The sequence below is a fragment of the Micromesistius poutassou genome, assembly GCF_964030765.1.
Source record: "Micromesistius poutassou genome assembly, chromosome: 7".
NCBI lineage: Eukaryota > Metazoa > Chordata > Actinopteri > Gadiformes > Gadidae > Micromesistius > Micromesistius poutassou.
In genome coordinates this window covers 4880106-4899583 of record NC_140277.1, presented here as the reverse complement: position 1 = coordinate 4899583, position 19478 = coordinate 4880106, and the positions used below count along the sequence as shown (strand labels likewise).

General features: G+C 44.0%; 1 protein-coding gene across 2 annotated transcripts; it reads left to right on the top strand.

Annotated features, from left to right (window-relative positions):
* Nucleotides 1-5459: 5459 nt before the first annotated feature.
* Nucleotides 5460-15031, top strand: pik3ap1 (phosphoinositide-3-kinase adaptor protein 1). 2 transcript variants are annotated; one of them, XM_084470992.1, is made up of 17 exons: nt 5460-5581; nt 6359-6778; nt 7229-7467; nt 8111-8255; nt 8356-8507; nt 8630-8762; nt 9196-9392; nt 9860-10022; nt 10269-10337; nt 10756-11061; nt 11152-11208; nt 11414-11607; nt 11734-11809; nt 11925-12092; nt 12505-12575; nt 12903-13021; nt 14024-15031. In XM_084470992.1, exons 1-17 carry the CDS (start codon nt 5566-5568, stop codon nt 14121-14123), a joined length of 2625 nt encoding a protein of 874 aa, XP_084327118.1. In that variant the 5' UTR covers nt 5460-5565; the 3' UTR covers nt 14124-15031. The 2 variants fall into 2 exon arrangements, with proteins under 2 accessions (XP_084327118.1, XP_084327119.1); XM_084470993.1 differs by lacking the exon at nt 11925-12092.
* The last annotated feature ends 4447 nt before the right edge of the window (nt 15032-19478 follow it).

Sequence of the window (19478 nt, the reverse complement as noted above, 5' to 3'; positions counted from 1 at the left end):
TACTTCTACTTAAAAAAACAAAATAATCCTTATTATCATCATCATCGTAACCTAATAGAAAAAAATAAGTTTCATTAAAAAGTATGCAGTTTTCCACCGAGGGCACATGCTGTTGCAAAATGAGCATATCTGCAGCGAGAAGTTAAGTGGAACTTTCCAAACTAGCGCCAGTGCAGATTTATCTGACGGATCTATCCCTCACTCCAATGAATCCTAATGGATCAGGAATCTCTCACATTTACCCATGAATGAGGGTATAGTGAGCAAACTTTCTCTCCAGAATGAAACTATTATCTCCAAATAGACATGCACAGGGCGCAAGTTTAATAAATAAAGATAGGGTTATCTGTTGGCCGGTGTGATTGCTGCAGCCAAAGCTGCATCCAAAATGAGTGTCTTATCGTGTTGAAGGGTTTTCAGCTCAGCAGAGACAGTAGAAGAAAGCTAAAAATCATCTTTAAATACTAGTTAAAGATTGTGGTTCGATATGTTGTTCCAAAACAGTTTTGATCAATGAAGCATGCATTCAGATATTGCCTATTTAGATACATAGGATTAGGCCTAATTGAACTGCCCCTTTATGAACAAGGTATTGACTTGTTTAAACTGTACATGACTGTGTGTTCATATACAGTGTTTATGCTTAATGTAGCCTTCTTTTCACACACTATACGTATATAAAACGATTATTTGTAGAAATTATAAAATATCTAAACCATATTAGATGTCATACCTCCAACACAATTATTAAATAATCTCAATGGTAACTAGGCCTTCATCTTTTGAATGCTTTTCATTGAAAGCTCATCTTCTTCCTTTCAGCTAATATCAACATCGTTCCATTATTTAAAAAAAATGAATAAAAAATAGCTGCAATCCATTACAAAGCATTTGTGGAATCAACACCTGGATATATCATCATCGGCCAAATAGCTGAAATCGCATCCTTAAGAGGCAGATTAATCTGTGTGCCACTTGCTACTGAGTACGTAAACACCTCAGCCTCTTTGCCTGAAAGCCTCTGAATTGAAACCTTCTTTGCTCCCGAACCACAAAGCCAATCAGATGGTCGCCTCCACAGAGGAAAATGTCAGCCGTATTTTCCTCTTTGCTAGTCGACACGATGCTTGTTTAATAGTAATTGGAATCTTATCCCGCTGTTTGCTCATCATTTCCCTCGCCTAGTTATTCCACACCTAAACTCCATTTAAGTTTTTTAATAACATTTTAGAATAGTTCCCATTCAGGTAAACAGAATCTGATTACCTTGATGGATTGAAAATGTATGTCTGATGGTGGTTTATTTGATTTATTTATTCAAGGGGCTTCAAATGGAACCACTTAAACTGAGGCAAACACCAGCACAGGAATATGATAATAGTTTAGGGAACAAGGCCGTTTTGATCTATATTGTCGGCTGGCGCAATACACTACTCCTATGGTGGGGGACAGTAAATGGAAAGGCTGTTGGATGTAGGCAAGATTATTTGTGGTGATTCTAAAAGAAAAATAAATTCACAGGAAAAAAATGTAAATTGCCATATCATATGAAGTGTTGATTTAAGACTGTTCAAATGTTGCTCTCTTGACATCCAGGTAATGTCTAGCAGGGCACCGTCTCAAAGAGTGTTCCCTGGGGCTCGATTTGACCGAGGATATTGGTGGGGAAAAATACAACAATACCCGTGCGCCCTGCCCCAGACACTGAAGAGCAGGAGTCCAGAACTATTCTGTGATAGTTTTAGATTTCCCTCCCTCCATAAGCCTCTCATTGTGTTGGGGGAGCCGCTTTGCACAAGGGCCGGCCAGCTGCTTACAAAATGAGGTTATAGTGTTTCCCTATCAACTGTAAATTTCAATAATTTGTCAGCAGGGCCTCTCACTGTCAGTTTTTATCATATTATCAATGACCACTCAATTTTCCTCCGCACTCGGCCCCGAATGCCGACCCCCAGGCCTATTACAGCCCTGTAATGAAGTGCAATGGAGTGGTAATTGGTGCACATTATACCAGATCAGGTAACATTAGACTTATTTTCTTATCACAATGAGCCCTGCCGGTGACTCCCAATGAGAAACCAAACACAGTTCCTTTTCTTATGCAGGCTATCATCCAAATAACATTTCAGCCAGGGAGCCCTTGCAGTTTACCATTTCATGGTTGCTCTCTGTTTCCACCAAGATCTTTGCTTTGTATTTTCTCGATTTCCTCCTCGCGGTGAAAAAAAGTCCCCAAAATGTCCTCGGCGGAGATATGAGGGGAAGGTTTCCTGGGCTGGGGAAAGTACAGTAAGGTAGCCGGGTAACGTGAGAGCGCTCGCTGTAACCTGAGAGGTACAGTACCCTGCTGTTTTCTTCTGACTCCCTCTTGTGTGGAGCTGTTATTACCACCAGAGAGCAGGGAGTGGAGACCTGCCTTCAGCTTTGCCTCCACAGACTAGGTGCTGCCAGGCCAGCTGGGACCCACACATTTTCATGGGACTTGAGATGAGGAAAGACATATTTCAAGCTGAGATAAAAGAAGCAGACACCACACCTTTATTAAATTTTACATGAATTGTGGAAATCAAGTCAGTATGGATATTCACTCCTCCAAATAATGACATTTACTTTAGTGTCAACTGCTTGAAAGTTTCATCTTATAGTATACATTTATAAATATGCTATATAAAAATATATTATTTATTAATTTATTTATATTGGGTACAAAAGTGCCTCTGTGAAACTTGGGTTGACGGTAATTAAACAAAACATTCAGGGCATGTGAACATACTTGCAATACTTGCAAAATGAAGGTTAGTTATAACGAAGTTATCTCACGTTGACTGTGTGAGACTCAAAGAAGAAAGGACCTAATTCGACGTGTTAGGTGATGATGCAGGAGCGGTCAGCTCTGGGCTCTCCTCTCTCTGTGTAACCCCGTGGCTCAGAGGTCTTTATCGTGGCTGGGCTGGGCTGGGTGGGGGGTCGGGGACGGGGGGGCTGTGGCTTCTTTTGTGGCCAGAGAGAAACCTGAAGAGCGCACCGCACAAAGTGTCCCACTCCATCATGCTCTCCGGTGAACTCTGGTTGCTCCGCTGAGCGAGGGCCCGGCCAGATCCCAGCCTCGCTCCCCTGAACCACCGCACACTCGCCGCCCGCCGGGGTCAAGCCGTGGGCTGCACACACACAAATGCATGCAAAGACAAGCAGGCGTGCACACACAGAAACACGCATGCACACACACACACGCAGGCACATACGCAGGCACACACACTTATGCACATGCACAAGCAGGCACATGCACATTCACACACACACACACACACACACACACACACACACACACACACACACACACACACTCGCAAGCACATGACGCACAAGCACACACTCATGAAAAAAAACACACAATCCCAGACACATGCACATGCACACACACACACATACATGCATGCAGAACAAATGCAAACACACACGCGTGCACATGCACACAGGCACACACACACACACACACACACCCACACACACAGGCGGACTACAAGGCAGGATATTGGATAACAAGGTTAAAATTTAGGAGCAAACTATTCTCTTATTAAACTCAGACTGTGGGGATTTGACTTGAGCCACCTAATAGATAGTGGTTTCAAGGGAGCCCAAACAAAAGGTAACCGCCCGGTCATGCTTATAGTAGCTAATGGTGGACTTAGAAGAAATTAGGGGATTCTTTTTTTGGCAGGAAATTGTGCTTAAAGACGGGTCATGGATCACTCGGCGCTTCACAGGCCGTTTCAGAAGTCGGAAAGTGAACTTTAGTTGTTACCATAACAGGGCCCACGGTGGACCGAGGATAAAGCAGGCCGAAGGGGGAAAAATGAAACACTTATTTGACTGTAAGTGATTTTAGTAGAAATATAATAATTCAAAATCTGTGGACTTCCCGTGATATTGGAACCATGAAATATCTGAATCCAAAGACTGGCCCACAGGGAACTAATAGGGCAATGTCCCAACATCAGCTGAATATGTGGTTATAGATAATTCACATGTGTTGGAAGCTCTACTGCAGAATTGTGACTCCAATCCTCAACAAGAAACAGGTCTTAAATAGCTCCCTCTACCTCCCTGATAACAGTTTTTTTTTTTAATCTAATTTAACTCTATATTTAAAAGAATATTTGTCATCAGAGGGCCATTTTCCGTTCTTCGTGTGACCAGCAAGAGGTCATTGGAACATGAGTTTTAATGTTATGACTTTATAGTGGCACCATTTGATACAAACGGAGCAGTCAGGGTCCTGTCAGTCGATAGCGTTAGCTTTGAATATTGGTGGTGTTTCGGTTATAAATACAAACCTATGAACTGACTTCAGTAATTATGAAACGCCACTTAAGGTTATTTTGTTAATCCTGAACCAACAACCTGGAAACAACATTTTATTTGAGATTGTGAATCAAAATATTTTTTTACAAGGTGTGTATACATTAAAATGCTAAATGTTTCACTGTTCACATTACTTTGAGCTGGGAGGTAGTCCAAGCAGACAAATTATTCAAATTCTGCCAAATGAATAGTTCAGAATAAACGGTTAAATACACATAATGGACAGTTTTTGTCTCAGTTTACCGTACTAATTGCCTTGACTGGACTGGAGAATCCCTGTTACCCTACTTGGCATTTGGCCAAGTAAAATGGGGCAATTTTAAGCATTTGTGACCGCCCACACATAGTATGGCCTTGCTGAACCACACAGTCCTTGAGCAAGGCACGCTCTGTTCATCGGCGTGCTTATTCTTCAACTGAGGAAAAATTTAGCGGTCGCCCATTTTTCATTTGATTGGATGCTGCCCTCTAGTGGTAGGGTATGTAAAGTGTCCATTGCTATAGGTAACAGGTGTAAGAGGTCACATGTGGTAACACAATTATAACTAAATTACACTTGATAACTGTCCACGATTGTGTTGTGAGTAAACAGTCTAAATAATAAGTAAATAGTAAATAGATTTGTTATTCCTAGACCAGACAAATGTGTGGTTTGTGTTTACATGCCTGCAAGTAACAACTTATTTTCTTAATTAACTTTTGCATTTTTTGCAAGGAAATTAAAGAGAACATGCATTTTACATGCGCAAAACGTGAAAATATTTTTATTTTATGTGTTAGTGTGTGTGTGTGTGTGTGTGTGTGTGTGTGTGTGTGTGTGTGTGTGTGTGTGTGTGTGTGTGTGTGTGTGTGTGCGTGTAAGTTTGTGTGTGTGTGTGTGTGTGTGTGTGTGTGTGTGTGTGTGTGTGTGTGTGAGAGAGGTCAGAGAATGGATGACCCAGCATGCTTCAGGTGTAATACAAACACTGTGCTTGAGGACAGCCTTGTGGGCTGTACTTTCACAGCTTTTCAGGAAGTGGTGTGCAGTAGACTATACTCTTGATGAGGAAACTAACTGGTGCTATTTATATGACAGCTCTCATTGGCGAAAACGTTGTCAACCGAAGCGCATCGGCGGGTGCTAGTCCACCAGAGACAGAGTTACTGCTTCAGATGACCAGCTTCTCACGGGGACCTTAGACACGAAGGCCAGACTGCTCAGCCATGGAGGAAACCCCAGGTTTGGAATTTCGAGAATGACATCTTTATTCAAATGATTTACTTTTAAGTACAATTTCACGATGCTAAAACCGTGACACATGTAACCTTTCAGCAAACTATGTCACGGAACACAAGCCAACGTAATAGGATTTTGGGTTTCAACGTTTTGAGTGTGAAATGTGTGTCATTCGGTCTGGGGAATAATGGTGATAACTGTTTGATCAGCTGTGGAAGCGTAACACAGCTTAACTGAAAGAGGAAGTGTGCGTGGCCTTCCTGTATGGTTCAATAACCTGAAACTACCACAAGACCATAGTCCGAAACGCTATGAACGGCCCATTGACTGGATCTGGTTCCTTTCCCAGTATGGAGTAAGAGGGGGTGAATCCGACCTGATTAAACATTGTAATGAGTCAAACAAAATTACCCAGAGTAGTGTTGACACAGTGTGAAGTTTGCCCAGTATTTCGTGTTTTTTTTTGGTCTTTTCTGGCGGTGGGGACGGAGGGAGGGTGTGCTTGCCGTGCCACAGAGAGCGGCCATTCATTCTGCCACCACACTCATCTTGACATTCCATAGCTCTGGCAGGCCTGACGGTGTGACTGTGGAACAGCTCCGGCACAAACATCAGCACTTGCTTCCCTGTGGGAAACAATGCATAATGACATCACTGGTGGTCATGGGGTGATGTGTCACTAGTGTAAACGTCATTGGTGTCATGTTCTGGACTGTGCACCCGCTTTGGTTCATGTTAAATATTCGTCACTACTGTTAATAACTTCCTCTGTTCCTGCAGACTACCCCTCTGCTGGCTGCGAGCTGTTGATTCTACACACGCCAGAGGCACAGGAATGGGCCGAATACTTACAGGCCATCCTCAGGTCCTTGGGGGCGCTCCACGAGATCTCCATCCTGTCGCACGCCGTCTCGTGGGAGGACCAGCCGCACGGCTACGACTTTGAGCGTCTCCGACGGGGCAAGTGCGTGGTCCTGGTGATGACCGCCGCTCTGCTGGACCTCCTGAGTGACGACCACTTTCATGGGGCCCTGCAGGGGCTCCTGCAGCCTCCCCGCAGGGTGGTGGTGCTGCTGTGCGGCGTGGCCGAGGAGCTGGTACCCGACGGGAGCTTTGAACACTGGGCCAGCTGGAGCAAGCTGTACGCCGACGACGAGCCCGTCGTCTACATCTCTACCATCCTGGCGGCCATGGAGGACGGTAGGCACACACTAGTACCCAGTGTGTGCGTAATGTGTGTGTAGTGTGAGAGAAGTGTGTGTGTGTGTGTGTGTGTGTGTGTGTGTGTGTGTGTGTGTGTGTGTGTGTGTGTGTGTGTGTGCGTGTGTGGGGGTGTGTGTATGTGGGGATGTGTAATGTGTGTGTAGTGTGGGAGAAGTGTGTGTGTGTGTGTGTGTGTGTGTGTGTGTGTGTGTGTGTGTGTGTGTGTAACCGTGTGTGTGTGTGTGTGTGTGTGTGTGTGTGTGTGTGTGTGTGTGTGTGTAACTGTGTGTGTGTGTGTGTGTGTGTGTGTGTGTGTGTGTGTGTGTGTGTGTGTGTGTGTGTGCGTGCGCATGTGTGTGAGTGCATGCATGAACCCGTGCCTCTATGAGTGTCCCTGTGTGTGCATGTATCTGAAGGTGATTATAACCAGTAACTGTCACTTCGAAGGCAAACAAGACGAGGTTGACAGTAAAAGGGAAACCACACCAGCCGCATCCGTCGAGGTGGCCAGTCAGACTGTGTGCAAGGCCATAGAAGAGCCTGAAGCTGAGGAGTATGTGTCAGCAGAAGAGGGAGAACCAGACCTCATAGTGGACCTGAGCCCGGGGGATTCTCTGCAGCAGGAGGAGAGCTGGGTCCAATGCCCCACGTGTCTCACCGTTCAGCCAAACAGAATTCCTTGTGGGGTGAGATTACAATCATTTTCAATTCATGATAATCATCACACACAGATCGCTGTTGTAGTGTGGTTAATATTCAAAATAGAGTGACGTGACCTGCCTTGGGTGGCAGTGCGCAGTTGGTACCTGATTTCAGTTTCTTTGGGTTCTGCCTGCAAGTTGATGTCCAATGTCCAATGTTTGTATGGGTTTGTGCCTGTTTCAGCCCATTGAGTGTGTATGTGAGTCTATGATTTAAAGGCATCCCTGTCCTGGTTTTCACATGCTTTACATGGACTCCAGTCCACCCAACTCCCTGAATGGGAATACCATGGAGGAATGGATGGATGGATGGTTGAATAGTGTAATGGAAATAATAAGTACATATTCAATGGTTTAAATATCTAGCCATAGTTAGTTATTTAGAATCCACTTACATCTTATCATTTAAGTGTGGTTAGCCTATCAGACGAATACCAGTTTGTAAAAAAAAACAAGCTACGTCAGCTACTCTCAGAATAAGGCCAATCTACACAGCTGCAATATAATCTATAAACCATCACTGGTCCAAACAATCTTAATATATTGTTTTAAATATATAACGTTTGGCATAAAAGTGTTGGCTAAATGAGTTAGCACACTGTTCCTTTACTAAAATATATTTTTCCAGGAGCGGACAACTATTTACATCATTCTACTGTATAAAGTGGACATTGAGTCACAGACCCAGGTGGAGTTTTCCTCTGAACATGGAGCTCCGCAGCATGTTCTAGCGACCATAGTGAATGAATACACAATAAGTGCTATAGCACCTGGTAGGTGGCCTATATATAAATAGCCTATTTTAATAGCAGTATTTGAGATGCTTTGTGTTTCTGTAATGCTCTTAGTTGTTTGTATTATCGTTATGCTCAGATATGCCTGCTGGGAAAGTATCGCTCTCTTTGGTCAGCGATTCAGCAAACCATTCTCCAGTCAGTTTGACGCCTGTTACATACTACACCTGCATGGATGAGGTCAGTCGTCACCTGGATAATGCCACCTCTCCAATTGAATTCATCTGCCAGGTAAGAGTCTACACTTTAATGATAACAACAATATAATCCACAGCAATATGCAAGGCTTTATGCAAGGCTTTATGAAAGGTGAAAAGAAGGTCATAGACGCGTCTATACTTTTATATTCACAGGCATTCAACATTACATGCAATAAAACTGAATCAGTGGACAAAATGCTCACTGACTTGTTAAAATCCAGAATGTCACTGGGTGGACTTCAGCTGTTTGGAATCGAACAGATGGAAACAGAAAATATGTCAACATGTGAGTAAAGCACTTTTTCAAGACTAAAAGCTTATTGTCATGCTTGCTGTCATCAACTAAAAATATCAAAGAAGATGTTGCCAAACAAACTGAACCATTGCATCTGAGTTTATGTCACAGGAATTTTTTCAATAAGGACATACTCCGAATGGACCTAATTTTTCTTCATCTTCACAGCACAGTTTGTGCTGCTTCATATCACTAATCCTCAAAGCCAAAATAAAACATAGTACAGTCGGTTTGAACTGTGTGCCCTGACCCAAATTACAGCCCAATCAGAGCAAGCAGCACTATACATGACCAGTGTTCTGACCAGAGACGGGGCTGTGCCTGGGTTTTGATCGTCAGTGTTTGATTACTCTTTAAACAAGCTTTAGCATCAAGTGAGATGTGAAACCCATGCACTCTCATTTACCTTTTCCTCCCCCCTCAGACCAGCGGAACGAGGATCTTCCCACGCTTCTCCATTTTGCTGCCAAGTACGGCCTGAGGAGGCTGACCACGACTCTCCTGCATTGTCCTGGAGCGTTGCAGGCCTACAGTGTCATGAACAAGCAGGGGGACTATCCCAACACGCTAGCGGAGCGCAGCGGCTTCACCGATCTCCGGCAGTTCATGGACAAGTTTGTGGTACGTTTTTGACACAAAACAGAGTCGTATCACGTGTCAATGTTCTCTAACATCACAGCATCCAGTGTTCCTCAAAACCATGGGTCGGGACCCAAGATGGGTTGCGGCCATTGGGAGGTGGGTCACTGTCTGACAACGCACAGAAACGCACAGAACACACTCTCTGGAGATCCTTTTGAACAAAGGGATCACCAATTCGGGTATGCTCAGAGTTGAACTGAGAGTTGTGAACTGATACTTTGTTAAAACGAAAGTATCAGTTCACAGTTTTTTTATTTTATGGGTGTTGAGTCCAGAGATGTGAAAAGTTCATGAAACCCTGCTCTTTGCCAAAATGTAACTCTAGCAAAGTGTGATATTTGTATAACCCCCTTCATCAATTCAGTCAAGTCTAGCTTTTGGGGTTTTCTATTACCTTTAACTTATTTTGCATTTATTCATTTCCGTTGCTTTATTGATTTATCCAGGAGACAGCAGACACACTCAGTTCTGACCCACAGGACGAGGACAGCAAGGGAGTGTATATGTTGATGGCTCCTGGCTCAGAAAACATCCTCAGGTGCTCTGAGCACACAGGGGAGATCTATGAGACCATTCTGGACATTAATCCGGAATGTGCAGACGACTTGTGTAAGCTCTTGAACAACATGATGATGATGATGATGATGATGATTGTGGTGATGATGATGATGATGATGATGATGATGATGATGATGATGATGATTGTGGTGATGATGATGATGATGATGATGATGATAATTAGGGAACAATTACAAAAATTGGTTGGGGAGCAGTGGTATGGAAAGGGTGTGTGTGTGTTACATTCAACTTGGATGAACAGGATAACATTGATGACAAGCTGATGTCCCCCTCTAGACGAAGTGATGACTGGAGTGGCGGAGAACCAGAACCCTGAAGAGGCCATGCTCAGGACCTTCTTCCAAGGTAGCCGGTTGGTCTGAAGTCCCCATATTTATTGCACCTTATCAAGCCTCGTGACAACATCGAGATATTAAAGTTTGTGTTTCACAATAAATGTCAGAAAAGCTCCAGCCAATCAAAATTAAGTAACTTAAGTGATGCTCTTCCTCTGATAAAAGAAATAGTGTCAGCCTTCCCTGCAAATTCCTGTTATTCTTTAAACATTTTGTGGACTGCATGTTGTTTGCCATGAACTGAAACCTCCCCCTTATGCTGATTGGTCCTTTAATTTTAACATTTTTGGAAGTGGGCTCTCAATGGGCTCGAGGGCAGACAACTCTGCAGAGATAAACCGAATGTGAACTCTGGGATCAGGATGGTCTCACAAGGCTACATCGGATCACTGCTGGGGAAGACAATGTGACTGTATTTTATTCAACAGCAAAACCAGGGGCGGCCCAAAGCCGAGAGGAGCGGGAACGCCTTGACACGGAGGACACAAAGGAAGTCAGCCAGAACGATGTGACCCAACACGAGGAAGAGGAGAGGGAGGACGAGGAGGAGGATCAGGAGCAGGAGCAATACAATTTAGAAGATGGCCCCCTATACAACTCCTTCCAAGAGGATATCTACCATATCGTAGACGACTTCGCAACCTATCCCGTCAGAGCAATCAATCGTCCGCCTGCCCCCATACCCAGACCTAAGAGCTCAGAGTCACTGGACACCAAGCCTTACATCGCCAGAGGTCAGGCTAAACGTTTTCCGTGCTCATTATAGTTTTATTCGATATTCACTCTGAGTGTCCGACATTAAACCTCCCTTTTTTTCCCCACAGTGTTCTCAGACCAAATCACTCCCCCAATGAGACCAACGAGAAGAGTGAGGGCTGCAGGTAAATATGAACAAAGTTACAAAAATAACTGGATGTGGGCAGCCATTGAGTGCGTTCGTTATCACTCTCTGGATGTAACCTTTTTTTCGTAACCATTTGTGCACGCTGGAGGTCTGTCCAGGAGATATTATCCATGCAATTGAGTCGAGTCTAATGCTTGTGTGAATGACATTAAACGCCATGCTGCTTATCTCACTCGTGTCAGAGCATGGGACGCATGCTCCAGGCTCCTCCGCTACTTTTGATGCATTTTGTGGATTGAAGACCCCGGGACAGAGACAGCTCATCGCCCTGCAGGAGAGGGTCAAGCTGGGGCTCATCACTGTCAATGAGGCGGTCCAGGAGTTCAAGGCCTGGCAGTCTGAGCACGAGCGCTCCAACTCGTTACGGTGCCAGCAGGTACAGCGGACACATACAAACCCCCAGTACGAGTGCCACAGCAGGGATCCTGGTGGCTCTCTGCTGATCCATACAGATATTGGCGAGGCTACACGTGACATCACTGGTTTTCCTTTTTTTCCGCAGGAGAACCTAAATAGGTTACGGAAGAGCATCAACAGACGACACAAGGAGAGGAAAAAGACAGCCAAAAAGGATGTCGGTAAGCATATTTCATGTATCTTTTCAATTAATCACTACCTTCAAATTTACATCTTTTTAGACTCAGGCCTAGATTCTGATGCATGCTATGCTGATGCTCTTCCTTTTTCTTAAAGATCTTGAAATAACAGCCCCGATCCAGAGCACTAACGTCGGCGACTCTGAGGTCACCGCTGAATATTCTGTGTATGATTATGCCCCACGGGTGCTGGCCCCGCCCCCTGCCATGCCTCACTCAATGCAGAGAGGCAACTGGAAGACTGGAAGCACCTCCAGCACTTCTAGTGAGTCCAGCTGCTGTCATAATGACACCTCATGGCTTGTCTGCTCTCATACTTCCTCACAACTCGGGTGCTACTAAAGGTGCAAGCCCTGTCCCTTCTCAATGTCTTCCACCCCCCCCCAAGGGTTAAGGATTAGGGGGTATATAATTCCTCGTTACCACCGAGCGGTGTGGTTCGGTTCTGTGCGGCACGGTTCGCTTATATTGGCGTTTCCACAGCCAAAAGTTGGGCAGGGTCCAAAAATAAGCGTGCGCTCCTATTTTTGGTACTCTTCCATTGGGATACCAAGCAGTCTGAAAGGGTGTTGTTTAATGTGGACCTGTGAAACCGCCCGTCACTTCGGACTCACTGGGATCAAGCTCTATACAAATAGTTTAGACTAATGTTGTCAAGTGTTGTTTCCCTTCCACAGGCACGGAGAGTAACAGACTCAGCACACACAGCATCTTGAGCACCAGCAGTGGGACGGAGCCAGACTTTGAGGTGAGTTTGGGTTGCTTCGACTTAAATCAGCCAACCAGACCATGAATGTAGTATGGTATGGCTGTAGCGTGAGACCCCGGTAATACGCTTTCTGTTACAGTGTTATTGAATGTATTTGGTTAGTTGGGTAGCTAGTCTGTGACTTTGTGTGTGTGTGTGTTTCAGTACTTGAATGCTTACACGTTACAATTTCTAGGCTTACTTTTGTTGGTCAAATCGTAAAAAGCTCAACTGAAACCAAAAACTGAAACTTTGTGAGCGCTTCATCGAGCATGGAGTCTTGAACGTTTCTCTTCCTCTTTCATGTTCGTTCTGGGGGGTCTCAAGGACACCATAGATATCCTGCCTCCACCGCCACGCCCCCGACGGTCGCCGTGTGTTGTCTCACGCGTCCCCTCACGCAGCCCTCCACCCCCGCCGAACCTCCCTCCCCCGGTCCCAGAGAGGTAAGTGTGCTAGAGTTCACACTAGAGTTCTCATTAGAGGCTGAATGTGACACAGACTGTCCACCACGATGCAACCTGATGCTGTCTGACCGCACAGCAGGGCCCTGATGTGTTACGAAGGCCGGGGGAAGTTCTTCTTTGCATCAACCCAGGTTCTTCCATGTTAAGGACAGCACAAATCATGCAGAGTAGGGAGAGTCAAGAGTGACGAGGCAAGTGAGATAACATAAAATAATAAAAGAGGAAATGTTTTTCTGTTTACCAAGCTATAGGAGAGGAAACCAAAGTGTGATAGCGTGTGAAGAGATAAACTTTCGTTTTAAATTACCGTGTGAGTGTTTGAGAACATGGACGAGATAACGAAAATGTACATTTGAATGATTATTAATTAATCATGCCTGTTTAATTCAAATGTAGTAAATATTGCACAACCTTAAAGCTTTTGGATTTTGTTTACGACAGTAGTAGGGTTTATGGGTTATTTATTGAGCTCTTTTAGGCTCTAATGGTCACAGATAACCAAATATGGGCTCCTGTCAGACGTCACGACGGAACAACATTCACCATCAGGCTGCACCATCTGTGTAAAAAACCCACAAGTGAACGCCTGATGGGTTCTCATGATGACTATGAGACATTATTACTATAATTATATTTTTGTTGGTATTGGAAGAACATGATAATTTGAGTTGAAAAGTGAGTTGTATCGATTTCATAATGGAATACAATGGTGTGCTCCACAACATACGTATGATAAATTCCCATATATATGTTATATAGTGCAGGCAGGGTGGTGTGTGTATAGTGCAGGATAGTAACTAGGGTGCTGGGTACTAGCTGAAAGGCAGGGGTTTAAACCCCCAATGGGTTGTTTTTGGAAATCACCCAAGCAGCCCCTCCCAAACAGTACTGAGAACCACTGTCCTGAAGACTCAAGCGTTACAGAATCCAACAACGGTCACCATAATGACTTCCTCTACCCTCTTTGTTGCGCTTTTCCAGGAATCCAGAGCCTGTGTCACATGAGCGGTACATATCCTGTCCTACTCGCGCCGTTCCCCGGCGGCCCGCGGCCCCGCCCGTACCTCGGCGCCTGCGGTGATTTTAGTTCTCCTGTGTTATCGTTTGTATTCTTTTTATTATGATGCTTCAGTTTATACGGCGCTCACGACTTTGACTGTCAGAGATTAGTTTGTTTTTGTACATTTTACCCACTGGTGTGACCGTGTCGTTTCTTGATGGTCTGCTTTGATTGACAAGTTGTTTAAAGGGTTGGAAAAACTGTGATTTGCACTTTGACGCAAGTGCTTTCGGATAAAGTACATGAATGTTACACAGGGAACAGTAACTGCCTCAATAACGGCAATACTGCTGCAACAATTAACTGTGTTGAATTTAAAAGATTTTATAGTTAGTAAATGTGTATACTTGATGTAAAAACTGGATGTAGGGTGTATGTCATTACACAGCCAATTTCAGAAAACCTTGGTCATGTTATCAGAACTGTGGTAGTGATGTAAGCGTGCAAATCTAGTGCTTACTATTTCCCCATTACACTAGAGTTTTTTGCCATTCATTTTAGGAGGAGGCTGGAGCTAGGCATATTTCACAAGGATGCACACATGTACAATGTAGCCAACAGACTGAATGTATATTGATTAATATTATCTGGATTAAAGTAATGCAAAGTTCTCAATAACTACTTCCTCTGTTACACAGCCAATCCACAGAACCCCTTTAACATTAAGCAGAACTGTAGTGACGTAAGCATTTGTGCCGATTTAGTGTTCACTATTTATTAATAAGTACTGAGTCCATTCCATTTCTGGTCAACTTATATATAAAATGTGTTTATACAGTAAACGTGTTTCTCAAGTGTTCTTCAATGGCTTACTTCATTGTACCAAACCTGTTTCAGCCACATGATGGCGCTGTATTCACGCGAGCCCATGTCCCCCAAAGTCGAGCTGCATGACCCATACACATACATATTATTAACCGGTTGTTTAGAATTCGGATACTGAAATATTCTCGTGTGCTGTTTCGTCAGAGTATAAAATGAATCCGTTAAAAAAATAAAAATGGAGGCACCGACCATCGGTCCTAGCAGTAGTTGGATGCGGTGTAAACAGCAGACGCATGTATGCGGTACCGACGTGGTGGAGGGAGCCGCTGTCTGTTCGCATGCTGATGAAAGCAGCCGCGATTTCACACACCGTAGTGGCGCGTGTGCCCGCAACGTCGAGCCGGAATCCTGGATTGTCACTCGAGAAAGGTAAGCTAATTTGCTTTTACGCCATCCACATCACAAATGGGGATACGCTCACCTTCACATCATCAAACGGTCCTCGGTCATTCTTTTGATTTCTGTAAAATGAAGTGTTTTACTTTCTGTCATGTTCAGCGTCGCTACCTTGGCGTCATAGAGCTGACTTTGTGTTATGGTCGCGTGACTCAAAGCTGTGTGTGTGTGTGTGTGTGTGTGTGTGTGTGTGTGTGTGTGTGTGTGTGTGTGTGTGTGTGTGTGTGTGTGTGTGTGTGTGTGTGTGTGTGTGTGTGTGTGTGTGTGTGTGTGTGTGTGTGTGTGTGTGTGTGTGTGTGTGTGTGTGTGTGTGTGTGTGTTAAAAAGGTTTCCACGGACACATTTCAAACCGCATTGGATTTGAGTGTAGTGTAGCGTTATAGAAAACGACACAACTACTCGTTATTTTCAAACAAGCTACTGCAGGTCCCATTTGGTTTGGAAGTGCTACCGCAGTAAAGATGGATCGCAATGGGACCCATACGTTATGCATGCTCCATCTGCGCAAGTGAACCCCAATATAGGAGGTTCTGTTATAGCATTGGATCATTCTCCTCGAGTCGAATATAAGTTTGTGAATAAAAATAATCAATTTTTTTCATGAATTCAATGCTGACACAAATAATGGGAATATATTGTCTGGATGTTGATGAGACTTCGTGTGGTGAGGCGGTGGATGTTTTTTCTATGCACCTGCGTATCCTAGGCTATTGTCTCGGTTGCTCATGGCCTATCATTTAAATCACTCCACGTTCACGCGTAACAGGCTTGTGTCATTAGCTCCATGGAATAATTGTGCATCATGCCGCAGGAGTTGGCAAAACAAAGGCAATATTTAGTGCAATAGCGTGCATAGTCTTTTAATCTGTGCTATGTTTCTTTAGATGATAAAAGTGAGACAATAAGGGAAAGTTCACTATATTTATGTTCTGTATGGTAGGCAAAAGTTGTAGAGTTGGAATATTTAAGATAAAACTGTGATATCCGAAAAAGTGCATGGTTATATGGTTAATGGTCATTTATGTTGATTAGCATGCACCATGGTACATACTGGCACAGTATCAGCCTGCCTATGAACTTGTGCTGCATAAGAGAACAGTCCCACACTGAGAGCACTTCATGTTGTTGTCGAGTGTTGACATAGGCCTACTGACTTTGAATGTCAATACATGTTTCTGCAGTTTGGCTCAAATGTGCTGCTGGGACCAAACATTTGACAAACACATGGGACAATTTACAGCCCAAAACATGAACTTGTTTATTTTTAGTTTAGTTTATGATAGACGGGGGTTGTCGGCAGACATTCAAAGTCCCCTATTAATGGAATCAGATAAACTACATCTGAGATTTATGCAAATGAAATTATATCTGGAATATAGTAAATAAGGACGAAAAGTGATTCTTATAGAGAGTGAAGTTATCATTTTATGTGTTGTACCTTGGGGTATAGGTCAGCAAATGGCGTCTGTATACCATGCATCTGGAAAAATATCCAATCTGCTTGTAAATAATTAATCAATATGCAGTCTATGAAGCAAAGGCTTTTTTACCGATTTGTAGCTAAAGTCACCCTAATGGTTCATTTGGCAAGCTTACATAAGTCTGCACAGTTCATTTGCATCTGGCTGGTATGTGACAGATATTGGTCAATAGAGAGACAGCCTACGTCAAGTCAGGAAGGGCCAGGGCGTCTGCTGGTCCATTAGTGCTACTGCTTACGAATTGGATTGGATTATCTGTTGAGACTCAAAGATTCATGCGCCCCATTCAGCCAAATAGATGTCATCATGTCCTCACCAAGTGTTATGTCAATGGGAAAGGCAAACAGTTCTCCTAGCCCCTGTTTTAGCATAGCGACAGCAGGTGCTATAGTTCACACGATGGAAGGGGTTTTATTTGGAGACAAATAGCCAGAGTGGTTAGTCTGGTTTTCAAAGTTTTAGAAGGGGGTTTGCACAATGTGGACAATGTGGCCTGCGTTCTCAGTGTGTACACAGAGATGGGGAGGTGTGTGCATGTGTGAGTAAAACAGGTAGGCCTGCATCAGCCCTCTACTCTACAGCTCAGTGGACAAGCCCTGGGCAAGCCAAAACCATGATGTCATACCGAAAGGAATTCAGATGAAACTTAAATACGCTACTGGTCGATATGTTTGAATAACAACATCATTCATAACACCTCCGGGTGTTGGCTGCTAATAACACAGATTGGTCCGTTGCACATATTCATTGCAAATCAATTTGTCTTCGTAACAAAGTGGCCAGGCATCTTCAACACAGAAGTTTGATTAAATAGTTCATTTAGTTTCAGTGTCCACAAGAGCCTATACATTAGGATGTAAGTGTACGACAGAATAATATTCCCTCATGCGTATTATCCCAGAGTCTAGCCGTGGACCTTTAACAATGAATCAACTTCAACGGTGCATGGACAGTTATTTTGATTGACGATAGAGTAGCTACCTGTTGGATGGTGGGCCCTGCACAGCTGTAAATATTTTATAACGCTTGTCCAGAGTCTTGTTACTCGGATCCCTTAGATTTGAGAGGGTGAACTTCAGGAAACTTGAACTGAATTTCAATGATTGACCAAAGATGGCATCTGGATAGCTGAGCACGCTTATCTATTTGATTTAAAGACACATAGCTTTGAGTTGCAGTTGTTTTAGGTACAGGTGGCTTTGCATGCACACATTTGAACACTGATGACACTGTAATAACATATTACACTGCAGAAAATAATAGAATAACAACACATGAAAGTGAGAGGCACACACAAATATTGCATTATTATTGCTCATAGGTTAATAGTCAGTGAGCCTGTAGGTTGAACTGTACAAAAGTTTTGGGACGAGAAGTCGTATATGTTTTTGTGGGCTATGTGTTCTGTGGCTATTTCTGTGGTTGTTGACTGTATTGTATTAATTGTGTGGCAAGTAATCAAAGAAACGTCACATGTCTGCTGAATTTATCTCAATTGAATCAGCTCATTTTGTAGTGTGCATGGTCATTGATAAAAAAATGTGAATATAACTCGATATGGCATGGGACATTTATGAGTCAATTGGGGACAACAGGCTTGTCTTGTGAATAACGGATGGGTTCTGTGCCGGATGTTTCAGCCAGACCAGACACCAGGTTTCTGTTTTCACTCCATGTTAATGTTACAGCCGGTCGCCTAGCAACCAGCGCCTCCTCCCCCTTTCTCTCCATCTGCTGCCTGTGTCCTAAGTGGATAGGGCTCGCTGAAGTGCTACACGTTGGCTTTTCAAGGCCCTTCGCACAAAGAAGTCCAGCCAATCATGACTGCATGTAAACAAGACTGTGAAAAGACAATTTATGGGCTGGCGATAGATTTCGGGAGCCATCTTCCGGGGGGAGGGGGGGGTTGAAAAACAAAACCCCTCATTCGCAAATATTGACACAGGAAGTAGTCGCGAATGGCATTTTTTTCTTAATTCAGGGCAAGGCAAGCAGACCTCCCAGCTTTGCTTGCGGAAAGCTCCTGTTTACAGAATTGTATGAAAGAAAAAAAAGTTTTCCTAATGAATAATACATGATGTATGCAATGTAGAATAAGAAATATGAAGCTAAATATAAACTAAACGCTCACCGGCGACGGAACAGCCTCTTGTGATCGCGTAGGGGTGTGACCAGATAAGAGGGAACGACCGCACGCATTCCGCAAATAGACGGGTGATGGAGGCATGGTGCGCATTCTCGTCACACGGATACCTTCATTGCACTAGAAATTGCTGGATTATCGCATGGCTGTTTATAAGCACGGTTAGCCGCGATATCCTATGACAAAATTATCAAGTAGCTCTGTCGCCTGGCCACTCAGAGGGTTATATCAGGAAACACACTCAAAGCTTCCATTCCAGGTTCCAGTCAAAACACACACACACACACACACACACACACACACACACACACACACACACACACACACACACACACACACACACACACACAGACACACAGACACACACACACACACAAGCCTCCGATAAGGCTTTCATCACTGCCGCAGACAATGATTTGAATTGTCATCGTGGCTCACATTATGTGAGACGTGCTCCATAATGCGCGCTATTATCTAAACCAATAGGAATCCGCCGTGTGCAGCTGTGCTCCATCCCGGTGATGACACACA